Genomic DNA, 15,778 nt, shown 5'->3' with positions numbered 1-15,778 from the left:
TGGAGGTGTGTGGAGGTTAGTGGCATTCCGGTAGCGTTCACTAGGGTGATTAAGGATATGTATGATGGTGCTAAGACTCGGGTGAGGACTGTGAGAGGTGACTCGGAACACTTCCTAGTTGTGATGGGGCCGCACCAGGGATCGGCTCTTAGCCCGTTTTTATTTGCCTTGGCGATGGGCGTGCACATCCACGGGGAAATGCCATGGTGCATGTTATTTGCCGATGATATAGTGTTGATCGACGAGACGCGAGGCGGGGTTAACACAAAATTGGAGGTTTGGAGACATACCTTGGAGTCTAAAGGTTTCAAGTTGAGCAGGACTAAAATAGGAGTCTAAAGGTTTCAAGTTGAGCAGGACCAAAATAGAATACTTGGAGTGCAAATTCAGTGACGGGACTCATGAAACAAACGTGGATGTGAATCTTGATACTCAAGTTATCCCCAAGAGAAGTAATTTCAACTTTCAAGTATCTCGGGTCTATTATCCAAGGTAACAGGGAGAGTGACGAGGATGTCACACATCGTATTGGAGCGGGATGGATGAAATGGAGGCTCGCATCCGGTGTTCTATGTGAAAAGAATGTGCTGCCAAGACTTAAGGGTAAATTTTACAGAGTGGTGGTTCGACCAACTATGCTGTATGGGGCTGAGTGTTGGCCAATCAAGAACTCCCATGTGCAGAAGATTGAAGTAGTAAAAATGAGGATGTTAAGATGGATGAGTGGATATACCAGGAGAGATAAGATTAGGAATGAAGTTATTCCGGACAAACTGGGAGTGGCCTCCGTGGAGGACATGTGGGAGTCGAGGCTGAGATGGTCCGGGCACATTAAAAGGAGAAGCATTGATGCTCCTGTTAGGAGGTGTGAGAGGTTGACCATGGCGGGTTTGAGAAGAGGTCGAGGTAGGCCAAAGAAGTACTGAAGATAGGTGATTAGATAGGACATGGCGCTGCTTTAGCTTAATAAGGACATGACCCTTGATAGGGGGTGTGGAGGTCGAGGATTAGGGTAGAAGGTTAGTAGGTAGTTGAAAGTTTCTCCTTTTCTTACCGGTAGTATTAGTAGCATTCATGTACCTTCATCTTCTTAGATCTATATTATGTCATGTTCTGTAGTTCGCTTCGGTGATCGTATTTCCATGTTGTTACTATTTGGTATTGCTTATTCCTTTCTCCCTCTTTTTCTTCTCTTTTCCTTTTCTTTCTTTTTCTTCTTCTTCTCACCTTCTCCGAGCCGAGGGTCTATTGGAAATAGCCTCTCTACCTTCACTAGGTAGGGGTAAGGTCTGCGTACACACTACCCTCCCTAGAACCCTCCTGTGGGAATATACTGGTTTTTTTGTTGTTGTTGCTGCTTTGAGGAATAGGTCCAAGCTTCTTTTATCCTTAAATGCATTTGTGTCAAAGGATGCTGGATTCATGCATCTAATTAGGAGACTATTTCAGGCTGCATGATGTTGAACTGTGGGCTACATCATGTGATTGTGTTATTTTGTGCTACTTAAAATAGAGCTTGATGCAATACAAAAAGTGAAGTTGGGTGGACAGTAAAAAAAGAAAGCAAATTTTGGGTTTTGTAATAATTCAAAATGAGATAAAATAAATGGATTTTTGGCTTTAATAAACGGCACGGTATGTGCAATATTAATGGTAAATGTGATTTTATTGTGTTTTTTGAGTTTTTCTCTGTTAACTTTTTATAAGTGACAAGATGTTTTTGTGGAGGGAGGGTATACAGAAGATGATAATATGTTCTTTACACTAATAATAAGCTACATCAAACAAATAAGGCTCTGCGATCTCTTGAAGATCGGTTATGTCAAACACTTTTTCAGATGCTTATCACGAAATATGAAGCATTCCTTTTAATTAGTCTCTCACTTTGTTGAACGAAGTCTCTAGACAAGGTGATCATATTCAGCAATTAAAAAAGGGTAACATCTATGTTTACTTAATGGTAAAAGACATTATCATTATATTCTTTGGTTGTTCAGGATCTAACTACTGGCTAAACAGGTGGGACTGCAGCTTCCAGTATGGTAGTTTAGTTGAGGAGGTAGATGGACACACAGCAATACTCTATCACAGGCTTCAACTCGACTGGTTCCCTGCGTAAGATTACATACTTCTTTGTTGTAATGGTTGCTTATCTATTTTGTATTTCTCATTTGACTTCTGTTTTAGTTTGGTTAAATTAGCTCCAGCAGCAACACATGTTGAACGAATGCCGAAAATGTGAATGTGCTTGTTAGGTGCTCCTAACCTGGCTGCTTTTGATAAGCGTGCATATGCATGTATTGTGAATGCTTGAGAAGATATAAACCAGACGTTATGAACATGGGCCTTGCAAAGGGTGTGCTCCAAGGAGAAATTCCTTTTCCTCTGCTGGAAATTGTTGAAGTCACAAATGTCCGCTTATGCTTGCATCTTCTGTTTACGACTTATTTATTTAGTTATGATTATGTTGCTTGTGTTTGAATTGCATTGTCCTTATTTGGGTTCCCCCCTGACGTTATCCACTTCCTTATTCTAAAAATATTATTCTTAACTTCCTGTATTTCTGGATGATAGATCTTGTAAGAATATTGAGTGTTATAACTTAGTATAACAACAATGTGTCCTAACGGTATGTATACATGGTTTAAATTTAGGCTTAATACCCAATTTGATACCTATACTTGCACAATTCTCAAATAGACATCTCAACTTGGTTAGAACACATGTTTTAAACACCTCCGACCCTGTGTGTTCCTCACTTGCCTTGATGTGGAGAACATATCAGATCCACGTCAGGTGAATTCATGCCACTTTATCATTATCTTGCAGGACAAAGAAAAACTATTTGTCTTCTTTTCTCCATTTTTCTTCCTCCAATATTGAAGTTTATGCTTTTAATTTGTCTTCACCATTATTGATTTCTAAATCTCTCTTTCCTCTCTAAAATGTTTAGTAAATCCTGAATTTTACCCCATAGGCAAGTTTACGCAAGATTACATAGAAGCTGCAATTTCCTTTCCCTTACTCGGTTTTCTTTTTTCCTACAGATCTCTCCCGAGGTCTTTCAATCAGTGGGAGATATCCCCAGACTTAAGTAACCTCCTGTTAATGCATAACATTTAGTTTCAAAATATCTGATACAGAATCTTATCTCCAACCTAAAATTAATTACTACTGGTGTACTTTATTAGACACTTTGAGGCTGTACCAATCATTTTCTTCTTCTTAAATAGTCTTCACACCCAGATCAGTATCACTACTGGGCTGAGATCTAAGTTGCTCGGACACGGGTGCGGATCTAGAAGTCGGATCCTACGAGATGTAAATTCTAAGATTCGGGGATACGGATCCTAGTACGGATACGGTTGCGGGGATCCGGCTAAAAGTAATTTACAAAAATAAAAATAGAAAAATATCTCTAAATTATGAGAAATTTTGTGGAATACTTAAGTATAGCCTATAAAATGTGAATTTCTTTTTTATTCTCAAGTTGTGTAGATAAGTAAATGATTGATTTCCTAGATAAGGCATGCTATTTTCTTCAAATTTTCCCTAGTTTTGGTTCTGATTTCGGGAATCAAATTGTATCTCGTCTCGAATTTTTCCATCCGTCGTGGTTAAAGTACCCAAAATTGTTTGACCAGATCCGGTACGGATCCCATACCCACACCCATACTAGTGTCGTGTCGACACGGGTGCGGCAGCTAAACTGCCATGTCGGAGCAACTTAGGCTGAGATCGAGAAGCCTTTAGGCTTTGAAGAAGAGAAAACCAACAACGGGGACCCAAAAAAGAAGTTTTGCATGCGAGCTGAAGCTTCTTGAAAAAGGGAAAAAGGGAGAGAGATACGAAACAGGGAAATTGAGGTTGAAGATGAAGGACTTGCTTCTATATCCAATGTATATGTTCGCGTTTGTTCCTCTGTCTCTAATGTATAGCCCACACTGTTTTGGACCACTACAAAATGGACTCTATCAGTTGGAAGGGTCACTCCAAGGGCATTTTTTCAGTTAAAGGATGTTACAATATATTGGGTTGTAGCAACAGTGAGTTATGGCCTTGGAAAAAAATATGGTACAACATGGCACCTTTAAAGGTTTCTTGCTTCTCTCGGATTGTGGCTAAGGAGGCATGCCTCACAGAAAACAATCTCCAGAAGAGGGGTTTCAAGCTGTGCAGCAGATGCCCTTTATGTGAAGAACAATCTGAAGATGTTACCCATCTTTTGTTGCATTGCAAGGTTACAAACCAGTTATGGAACATGTTCTTTTCAATATTTGGTATGTCTTGGACCATGCCTAACTCCATTTCAGAAATGCTGAAGTGCTGGACCAGGGAGGGTCTATCAAAAGACCTGGAGCACTGTTCCTCAAGTTATCTGGTGGTCTGTCTGGCTTGAAAGAAACAGGAGAATTTTTGAAAGGAAAAGAAGAAATTTACAGTGCCTTAAGCTTAATTGCATTTTGTTGATCGCTTTTTGGTGCAAACTGGCTTTTGCACCTGATGTAGATGATATTTTAGACGCAATTGCTGATTTGCACAACCTGTAATTATGCCTGTTGCACTGGCTTAGTGCAAATAATTATATAATATATTATTTACCCATAAAAAAAAAGAAGAAATCCAGCAAGGTTAGAGCTTAAAAATGGAGTTTCACCCACAGGTTTGACTCGGATGTTCAAAAATGGAGGAATGGTGGAGGAAGAGATATAAAAGGAGCTTTCTTGCTGTTGGTAGCTATATTTATCAGCTTGCTCCCTAAAGTCGCGTATACCATGCACTTTGTCCAATTCATCCATATCAATGCCACATAAGCTCAGTCAATGGTTAGAGGCATTTAAAACAATAGGTTTGTACGGGTTTATGTGTCTGGTTGAGAACCCGTGGAGATGAAGGGCTGAGAATAGAAATCTTTACAAGTACGAATGTCAATTTGGGTATTAAGCCTTAATTTTGTTAAGCCACTGTAACTCCATTTCATGGGCTCTTATCTTTAAAATAATTTATCTCTATTAAGTTGTGAACTCTCTTCTTGAACTCTTCGTCTAGTCAAGTACAACAAAGCAAATTGTTATGGAGCTACTTTCAGGATGCTTTATGAACTGGTATACAATTTACTGGGAAAGGGTATTCTCATTGATCATTTAATTCAACTCCAAATGAGAATATCTCATTACTCATTATTCATAATTTACTGGTTTTAAATCACTGTCAGAGTTCATGCATCTCCTAGTTTGTTTCCTTTTTTTTCTCTGACAAAATGTAATTTACTAAAAATTATGATTTTCTGTTGTGCTCCCTGACTCCCCCCCCCCCCCCCCCAACAACACCCAACCACACACACAAGAAAAAAGAAAGAAGATAAAAAAGAAAATTTCATTGCGAAATTCCAGTCCAATCAATCAAGGAGGCTTCCATGAACTACTTGTACTTGCCTATATGAATCCCTGTAACCTTCTGCTTTATGCTGGCCCAAAAATTTTCGAACTATTGTTAGTATTTTAGATTGAATTTAACTGTCTATGCAGGTTAGTATGGCCTCGTGATCTTTGTTATGTACGTTATTGGCGTCGAAATGATGATGGAAGTTATGGTAAGTATTACCCAAAACCTCTTATTCTTGCTGGTTTATCTTTTCTTCCAGTTTATTTATGACTCTACTTGATTTGTCATCATTATTGCAGTTGTGCTATTTCGTTCCAGGGAGCATGAGAATTGTGGTCCACTGCCTGGATATGTTCGAGCTCATATTGAGAGTAACCTCTATTTCCTTCCACTCATTTAGTTCGCTGCACTGGAGGCATATTAAAACCTTATTATTGACGATTCTATATATATCTTTCGCAGAAGTATTCTGAAGGTTGTGTCTTATATGCTAACCAATTATCACCACTCGCAGGTGGTGGATTCAATATTTCCCCACTGAAACCTCTTAATGGGAGGCCCAGAACACAAGTGCAGCATCTTATGCAGATCGATTTAAAAGGGTGGGGTGTTGGCTATATCTCGTCATTTCAGCAACATTGTCTGTTGCAAATGTTAAACAGTGTGGCGGGTTAGCTTTTCTTATGCTCTACTGAAGTTAACATTCTTGAGAAACTTCAAGTTTGTTATGGCATACATTTTCATTTGCATTAAATTTGCTAGTGCGTCATCTGTTTATGATTTATAGTGTTTAGCGGTGGAGAGTCGCTACTGCTTGTAAGTGATTTCAGGAAGCTTCAGCCTTCCTCTTCCTGCTCTTTGCTTCTTGTTGCAGGTGAGGTAGTGGTTGTATTAATAGCTGTTTGGTCAACAGAAAAGCAAGAAGGAAAAAAGTGACTAAGTTAACAATTCTTTTCCCCTTCTTTGTTCTTTTTCTTTTCTGTTGGTCAAATAAATATTAGTACAACGACTTTGGCTGAAGTGAATATGGATGGTCCACTCGAAGTAACAAACTATATGGGTTGTGTGCGTGGAAAGGGATAATGAAGGGGTTTGGGAGACTTGGCTAAATTAATAGATTTCCTAGTTGGGAATGGAAACCAGATACATTTTTGTCTCGATATTTGGTGTGGGGATTAACATTAAAGGTTTCCCACAGTTGTACTCCATAGCAAGTCAAGAAGAAGCGAGATTGGCATATTTGATAAGAAGGAATACAGGTGGAATATTTAGGGATTTTGCCTTGAGGATTGGGAATAGATGATATGGAAAAGCTCTGCACCGTAATATAGAGATGCAATCTTGGGGAGGGGAAGGATCCAGGGCCAAAGGGGAAAGGATACATTTGATTGCAAACTCCCTACGGGCTTGTGGAGTTTCATTTGTTTGTTGTTCAACATTGAGTGGGTATATTTAAGACAGTGAGAGAGGCCTTTGGAAGAGAAGCAGTATTCAAAAGAGAAAGAAAGGCACGTGGAAGATTGCACTTTATTGTTTTGGATGATTAGGAGGGAGATGAACAAAGGATTAAAAGAATTAAATAGTATTTATGGAGGATCAGGAGTCCTTTGATGTTTTGTTTATACTGTGTAAAGAGATGTTCCTTTTGTGTAGATAGTTCGATAAACTTAGAAGTGTAATGTTGTAGACGAAGTTGTAAATTTTGGCACCATATTGGTGCAATTTAATGAAGTGATTTGACTTTTTAAAAAAAATGAAAAAGAAACTAAGTTAACTGTGTACTTTCTTGACTGATCTTTTGATGATAGCTTAATGTGAACTTATGTTTAAACTTTCCTCCTCCAGGACTTCGTGAATACTTTTCTCAAGCTGATGAAAGGACTGCTGCTCCAAGAATCCCAGTTATGGTTAATATGACATCAGCTTCAGTCTCTTCCAAGAGGAGTCAAAAGTTCCAGGAGACTCTTCATCATCGTACTCGTTCTTTGGACCAAATACGTGCTGCAAATAGAAATGCTTCAATGATGGATGAGTATTCTGATGAGGAAGAAGATTTTCAAGGGGCTGATCAAGAGGTTTGGACTTTATACATATGCATAATACTTTAGGCATCTCCTTCTAAGCATGTGGCTTGAACTTTTTGCAGGTAATGCCACCCAGTCCTGAACATGAAATGAAGAAAACTGGTAGGTGCTGCCCCATATGTATCGTGTTTGTAGTATTCACTAAATATTTATATTGTCCCCACAAATATTCTTTAGTGACAATAATTTTGTACTTTTGAAGCCCTCGAAGAAGAACCTTTGGATCAAATTGATTTTTCCGTCTATTCTGGTAACCTTCGACGTGATGACAGTGATAATGGTCGTAACTGCTGGAGAATATCTGATGGAAATAACTTCAGAGTTCGTAGCAAGAACTTTTGTTATGACAAATCAAAGGTCCTTTAACTGTTTCTCATTTCCTTGATTAGCGCCTGGTTTTTAGATTATTTATGTCACCATACTCTAAAATCACTTTGAAAATGCATGCAGATTGCTGCTGGTAAACCTCTGATGGATCTTGTTGCTGTTGACTGGTTTAAAGATACTAAACGGATGGACCATGTTGCTAAACGTCTTGGTTGTGCAGCACAAGTAAGAAATACATTAGTTTAGTTTCAAGGGGAGGTCTACCCGTTTAGGGTATTATGGGTTGCTAACTGAATGAGTAACCAGCAATAGAAAACATCAAATTGCAGTCAAGATGTTTTCCTCATTTTCTTTTGGTTGCAATAGAAAATGTTGGAGGAAGGAGTGGGCATCATGACGCGCGCGCGCACACACACACACACATTCCATTCATCGAAATTTTCAAGAACATGGCTCAGTCTATGAAGGCTATTATGAGAAATAGGCTATTATGAGAAATAAGAGACACGTTAAAAAAATTGAGAGAAGGAGAAGAATAATGCCTTTGCTTGATTCGTTTTAGGAGCACACTGTAGAATAATGCCTTTGCTTGATTCGTTTTAGGAGCACACTTCACAGTGTGCATAACTGTGTTTTCTTGATGGAGAAGACTTAGACCAAGTATAGCTATTTATACTTTGCTACTTAACTATCTAAAATTCTCCCTCAAGCTGGTACATACAAGTCGTCATACCGTGCTTGTTACATGTAACTAATGTGGGGACAAGTGACGGGTTTGGTGAACATATCTGCAAACTGATCAATTTAACTTCATTGTTACAATGTCTCCTAAAAGTTATTTTCTGTGATGAGTAACAATCGATCTGAATGTATTTAGTTCTCTCATGAAACACCAAACTTGATGCAATATGAAGAGCAATTGATTATCACACTGTTTCCATCTAGCTGATTTCTCCAAATTTCAATTGTTTGAACTGTTATTTGATCCATGTGAGTGCATTTGATCTAGCAAACACATTTTTTCTTACTCGTCCTAGGCACCAATTACCTCCATCTGGAATGCAATATAGAGAAATAGAGCGACTATAAATATATAGGGAGCAACCACCAGGTTTAGGGGAGTTTTGTTCCTGAACACATTTTTTCTCTTCCTAATAAAATCATTCTTATTTTATTCTTCAAAGACAGAGAAGGTTATCTTATGACCTTGGGTTCTCCCAACAAGTGCTTGGTCAAATTAAAGTATTCAAATTGGACGAAGGCTGTGTGTCGTAAAACTTCACTACTCGGAAAGGTGGATATTAGATTGAGTTAGAGGGAAGAAAAAGGAAGATGGACTGTTCAAATACTAATTTTTTGAGACATGGATATGAAGTTAGATGCAATACTATTTTGAGATGCCATTGTCTATTTTATAGAAAAGCAGGATACATACCTTTGTACTTTACTCTTTGATAAATATCGACGAAATTCAATAAGCCCTTTTTTTATCCTTCTAAGTCACTTTAATAAATGAGAACTACATCGTTTTCCTCAATTTTGTTTCACTCTTACGTCAAATCACCACACCAAACATTGCATGTAAGCAGTAGCTTCTGTATAGCTTTATTTCACTGTTCATTATAGTCGTAACAGTGAACTTTAGAAGATCAAATGGCCATTTCTCCATAAGCAAGAGTTTCAAGACCTGGTGATGGCTGTTAATTTTCCCTGGTAATTGGCTTATGTTGGGGTAGGGCACTCTAGAAGACCTGTATGGTTTGCTAGGTTATAGTTTCTTTACCAAAGGCAGAAAAATCATATTCCTAAGAACAGACGCGATCCTGCTTAAGTCTCCAATTCATGTGCTTTAACTTTGTGCATGCTTATCAATTTTAGCTATAGCACTTAACCTTAGCCTATTGTACTCGGTATATTGAGTACAACAACACCACTACTACGCCTCAGTGCCAAGTAAGTTTGGATTAGCTTTATGAATCCCCACGGCTTCATTTAAGCTCAACTCATGTCATCATCATACCAAATAAAATAAAAGTGAAAAATAAGTGAAACATATATAATGCTCCCTCCGTGCCAATTTATGTGACACTCTTTTCTTTTTAGTCAGTCCTAAAAAGAATGTCATCTTTCCTATTTAGAAACAATTTATCTTTAGAATTCATACTTTACCCTTAATGAATTGACTTACGGCCACACAAAATATCTATGGTTTGTTTTAGACCACAAGTTTCAAAAGTCTTCCTTTTTTTTTTTCTTAAACTCCGTGCGAAACACCGCCACATAAAATAGGGCGAAGGGAGTAGTAATAATACTAATAATATTAGAAGTTTCTAACAAGTCTAAAACCTATTCCCAACTAATAGATATCACCTATAAGAATCTTTTTTTTTTTTTTTGAGAAGGTAACATTTGTTGCATATGTATATTAACTGTATCAAAACAGGTATAGTTAACCATAATTACAGAGGGTGATACAGGAAGATTATCTAGTCCTTACAAGGATCCTAACACATCAACAAAAGATTTTGGATCTTCCATGTACTCTTGCTTACACCAAAAATAAAAAAGAGCTAAACAATGCATTTTCATTCTCTGGATAGTACTTTGTCTATCTTCAAAACATTTTTGGTTTCTCTCTTTCCAAACAGTCCACCAAACGCAAGCTAGAACAATCTTCCATCTCTCTTTCTGATTAGGGGAGCTACTAAGTCTGTTCCAGCATTCTAGAAGTTCAATAATACTCCTTGGCATTACCCACATGATTCCTTTCAAGTTAATGAAAATCCTCCAAATTTGTTGTTATCCTGCAGTGCAAAAAAAGATGGTTGATTGTCTCTGCCTCTTCTCCACATAAGTAGCATCTGGAGGCATAGGTGGAAGCCCCTCTTGATAAGATTATCCTGAGTTAAGACTGCTTTTCTGGCTAGCAGCCACGTGAAGCAAGCAACTTTGTATGGAATTTTGACTTTCCAAATTAGTTTCCAAGGCCAACTTCCAATCTGATTATTAGAGGTGTTGTATTCCTTGTAGGCAGACTTGACTGAGAATTTACCTTGCTTATCCCTTTGCTAGAACATACAATCTTCGGGAGTGGATATCCCTTTGAATTGGTAGCATGGCGATCTCCCAGTCATTGAATAATCTTCTATAGCTAAGGTTCCATCCTTGGTTTGACCATACATCTCCCACAGTTGCTCCTTGCTGCTGGTTCAGGCATTAATGCCTGGGAAAGTCTGTTTCAAAGGACATTGGCCTAGCCAGGTGTCCTCCCAGAAAGAAGTTTTCATTCCATTGCCCACCTTGAATCTAGATTTGTTTTTGAACTTTGGCCACAAGTTCCTGATTGATCTCCATAGACTCATACCATAAGGACTGGTTGTAGAGTTGATAGTCCAATTACTTTCCATTCCATACTTCACTCTAATGACATCTTTCCATAGTGAGTGTTCACTCGAAGCAAATATCCAGAGCCATTTCATCATTAGGCTGTGGTTCTGAATTCTTAGGTTCCTAATGTCCAGCCCCCCTTCCTTTTTGCTGGTTACAAGTGAATCCCAATTGACCAGATGAATTTTGCCTTTGTCACTGTTGCCTTGCCAAAGAAAGTTCCTTCTCAATGCATCTATTCTTTTGACTACATTTGCCGGGATAGGAAATAGAGACATCATGTAAGTGGGCAAGGCATCCAGTACACTATTGATTAGAACTAGTCTGCCCCCTAGGGAATGATATTGGCTTTTTCAGTCAACTAGTTTCTTTTCACACTTCTCTAGTACACCATTCCAAATTTCTTTTGACTTGCTCTTTGCTCCCAGAGGCATTCTAAGATACACTGAAGGAAGTTCTCCAATTCTCCCTCCCAGAATGTTAGCTAGGTATTGGATATCAGGGACCTCATTGACCGGATATAGATGACTCTTGCTCCAATTAATATGCAACCCAGATATGGCTTCAAATAGAATAAATATCACCCTCAGAATTTTCAGTTGATCTCTATCAGCTTCACAAAAAATTAGTGTGTCATCGGCATACTGAAGGTGTGTGATTTCTAGGTTGTTGACAGCCCTAGCAGATACATTGAATCCCTTGATCCAGGTTTTGCCCTGAGCAGTTTTCAACATGTCATTAAGACCTTCCATTGCAATGATAAACAAGAAGGGGGATAAGGAATCACCCTGTCTCAGTCCTCTCTGGAATGAGAAGAAGCCAGCTAGGGAGCCATTGATAAGGATGGAGAATTTGACAGTGCTTATGCAGAATTTGATCCAGGAGATCCATCTGTCTCCAAACCCCATCTTCTCCAAAATTCCAAGCAGATAACTCCAGTTCAAATGATCAAAAGCCTTCTGAATGTCCAGCTTACATAGGATGCATGGGACTTTGCTTTTGATCCTTGTGTCTACACATTCATTTGCTATAAGTATGGCATCCATTATCTGCCTCCCTTTGATAAAGGCCATCTGGTGAGCATCCACCAATTTATGTACCACTTTCTTGAGTCTCTCAGTCAATAACTTAGAGATGATTTTGTAGATGCTACCTATTAGGTTGATGGGACTAAAGTCTTTCAATTCCTTGGCACCCACCTTCTTAGGAATCAAAGCCACATATGTGGCATTGAGGCGTTTTTCAAAAACACCTCTATCATAAAAAATTTGAATAGCAGCAGTGACATCAGCATTGACTACCTCCCAACAGTGAGTGAAGAAGGCCATGGTATAGCCATCAAGGCCAGGAGCTTTATCCTCAGCACATGCTTGAACACTGCTCCATATCTCTTGGGCTTCAAACGGACTCTGTAGTATCTGGTTTTCTTCTGGAGTGATCATAGGACAAACTCTGAGGTTTCCATAGGGCCTCCATTCTTCCGACTCAGCGTAGAGGTTTTGATAGAATTAGATGATTTCCATTCTGATGTCTGCAGGATTTCTGATAGGCTCACCTTCAACTTCTAACATGTCAATGTTGTTGTTCCTCTTATGAGCATTGGCGATTCTATGGAAGAACTTGGTATTGTTATCTCCTTGTTTCAACCAAAGTGCTCATGATCTCTGTCTCCATGCGACTTCTTCTTTTCTTGCGATCTCCTCAAATTCCACTGTTAATGTTGCTTTTGTGAGTATTTCATCTTCATTTAGATTCCTGAGGTCCTGAATCTCATCTAATTCACTTAATTGAGAGAGAATGTTAAGCTTCTGCATTTCTAGATTTCCCTGAATAGTTTTGCTCCACTCTCTGAGTTTCCTTTCAGAGCCTTCAGCTTGAAAGCTAGAGTATAGTCAGGTCTTCCTTTACAGTTGAAAGAGTCCCACCATTCTTTGACTCTCTCTTTGAAACCCTCTGTCTGCAGCCACCAATTTCTGAATTTGAAATAGGATTTGATAGGCTCCCAATTTCTACATTGAAGTAACAGAGGCGTGTGATCAGAAGTCACTATATGCAAGGTTGATTGTTTGATACTCCTGAAGCACTCATCCCAATCTTCAGAAATAAGAAATCTGTCTAGTCTCGCTGCAATGTCATGTCTGTCTCCTTTCCTCCAAGTGAACTTACTTCCTAGTAGTTGTAGATCTACCAACTCTATATCCTCGATGAATTCAGAGAAATCAGTCATCGATCTGGAGATTATGTTACAGTTTTTCTTCTCTAAAGGAAATCTAACTGTATTAAAGTCCCCACATACCACCCAAGGACCCGAGAACAAGCCTCTTGTTGCACCAATTTCCCACCAAACTTCTTCTCTCTCTGCCCTGTCGTTAGGAGTTCTGCATAGAGTTGATCTCTTATTGCTTAGCATGGTTGATTTTGACGTGATCTTGGGTATGGATTGGTTGTCTCCATGTCATGCTGTTCTAGATTGTCACGCTAAGACTGTGATGTTGGCTATGCCGGGATTGTCGAGGATTGAGCGGAGAGGTTCTCTAAACTATGTTCCTAGTAGGGTGATTTCGTATTTGAAGGCCCAACGGATGGTTGGGAAGGGTTGTTTTTCTTATTAAGGCTTTGTGAGGGATGTTAGTGCTGATGCTCCTACTATTGATTCGGTTTCGGTGGTGCAGGAATTTTCGGATTTGTTTCCTGCAGACTTGCCGAGCATGCCGCCCGACAGGGATGTTGACTTTGATATTGACTTGGTACCGGGCACTCAGCCCATTTCTATTCCACCATATCGCATGGCACCAGCTAAGTTAAAGTAATTGAAGGAGAAGTTTCAGGAACTCCTTGATAAGGGGTTTATTAGGCCTAGTGTGTCACCTTGGGGTGCACCAGTATTGTTTGCGAAGAAGAAGTATGGTACTATGAGAATGTGCATTGATTATAGGCAGTTGAACAAAGTTACAATCAAGAACAAGTATCCTTTACCGCGTATTGATGATCTGTTTTATGTAGCGACCATATTTGTTGAAGTTTCTCAAGCCGAAGAACTCAGAGAAGTGGTCTTGGGACTTCCATCTTCTCATTGAATTACCCTTCCCTTTCGAAGCTTCTGTTAGTGCATAGCATAACCATTCCATCGTCTTCTGGCTGAAGAAAGTCCTCCTGAGCATGTTATGACCTCGTTCTGTCCCGTTATACCATGTCTCTGCTCCAGTTTCCTCCCTGATTATGTCGTATGATCTGGAACCTACAGTAAAGTAAATTGCATTGTCATCCATTTCCACTGATATGTTAATTCCGATCAAAAGGCTACCGGAAAATCCATTCTGAATTGGGTACAACTGACTAGAAAGGTTGGGAGGTGTTAACCTCGGGAAATGTGCCTGGGAGCACTTTTAGTGGCCATCATTTCCAGCTAAGTCACCATTTGTTCCAAGGATTTGTTGGTCTTTTGAGACAACTTCCTTCTATGTGATTTTAGGTCTACCCGCCCACTTTTAACACTTTACTCACCATAGTTTCACACCTACGGACTGATGCATCTGTAGGACGATGCAGGACATGGCCAAGTTATCTCAAGGGACCTTTTCTCATTTTATCCTAAATGCATGCTACTTGCACCTTGGCGAATGTGGCCTTTTTTAATCTACTTACTAGATTGAGTACCATAATATAATTTGACTTTGTGAATTTGTTTCCAGGTTGCTGCAGAAAAAGGACTGTTTTCTTTGGTTATAAATGTGCAAGTAAGTTATTCCATTGCTATTTTATATTTTGTGTTACACTTCCAAGTGCTTCAGGAAGAAATAAGTAAACATTTGTCTTCTGAAAGGTTCCTGGATCAACACACTACAGCATGGTTTTCTATTTTGTCATGAAAGAGTTAACACCTGGTTCTCTTTTCCAACGGTTTGTTGATGGGGATGATGAGTTTCGCAACAGTAGAATGAAACTCATCCCATCAGTTCCGAAGGTATCTTTTATTTCTTTGAACTCCCTGAATGATTTCCGGTAGTAGAATGTTGATTGATGATGTTTGTGATATTGTGACGAACCCAAACCATACCGATATTTTTAACTAGTTATGGTTTTATACAATTCTAGGACAATTTTGATGGTTTGATTTTAAACGCATCTCTTCAGAATTTTTTTTTATCAGTAAGAGAAGCGAGTAATGTCTCTTCAGAGTACTATGAATAAGAAACACATAACTTGGCTGAAGAGCTGGGTGGGATGAGATAGAAAGTGTTCTCAGGTCCATACAATGATTTGTGGGTAGAGGATGACAACGAAGCAGCATAAGTGAAATAACTCAAATATTAATTTGAAACTTTAACCAATAGCTGAAGAGTAACAATGGAACCACCAATAGCTGAAGAGTAACAATGGAACCAATACAGAATTTACTTGAATGATCAGGGACACACTGTCTTGGAATGAAACGTAGATGACCGCTCTTTCAAGAAGATGTTCTCTCTTGAGATTCTTGTGCATTTCTTTTGTCAGATAATTTATTGGTTGTCTGCAGTGAAACTTCTGTTTCTACTCCCCTATTTAAAGTTGCCAGTGTTTGACCAATCTCTGCAAATAAAAGTAGTTTGATG

At 39.0% G+C, this 15,778-nt stretch overlaps 1 protein-coding gene across 4 annotated transcripts in view; it reads left to right on the top strand.

Annotated features, from left to right (window-relative positions):
* Positions 1 to 15,778, top strand: part of LOC104097099 (protein ENHANCED DISEASE RESISTANCE 2) — a 31,714-nt gene that overhangs the window by 14,069 nt on the left and 1,867 nt on the right. For all 4 annotated transcript variants that reach the window (XR_004507218.2, XR_001969436.3, XM_009603616.4 and 1 more), the window contains 10 exons: positions 2,020 to 2,115; positions 5,529 to 5,593; positions 5,685 to 5,756; positions 5,900 to 6,055; positions 7,231 to 7,460; positions 7,532 to 7,571; positions 7,672 to 7,826; positions 7,920 to 8,021; positions 14,876 to 14,920; positions 15,007 to 15,147. Coding sequence is in view for 2 of the 4 variants with exons in the window: in XM_009603616.4 (XP_009601911.1) it covers positions 2,020 to 2,115; positions 5,529 to 5,593; positions 5,685 to 5,756; positions 5,900 to 6,055; positions 7,231 to 7,460; positions 7,532 to 7,571; positions 7,672 to 7,826; positions 7,920 to 8,021; positions 14,876 to 14,920; positions 15,007 to 15,147 (1,102 nt within the window). In the remaining 2 variants the exon portion in view is untranslated. The remainder of the gene's footprint in view (positions 1 to 2,019; positions 2,116 to 5,528; positions 5,594 to 5,684; positions 5,757 to 5,899; positions 6,056 to 7,230; positions 7,461 to 7,531; positions 7,572 to 7,671; positions 7,827 to 7,919; positions 8,022 to 14,875; positions 14,921 to 15,006; positions 15,148 to 15,778) is intronic.

The sequence above is a fragment of the Nicotiana tomentosiformis genome, chromosome 12 (assembly GCF_000390325.3).
Source record: "Nicotiana tomentosiformis chromosome 12, ASM39032v3, whole genome shotgun sequence".
Classification (NCBI taxonomy): domain Eukaryota; kingdom Viridiplantae; phylum Streptophyta; class Magnoliopsida; order Solanales; family Solanaceae; genus Nicotiana; species Nicotiana tomentosiformis.
Note: the sequence above shows the minus strand (reverse complement) of the source record. Positions and strands in the feature narration are given on the sequence as shown.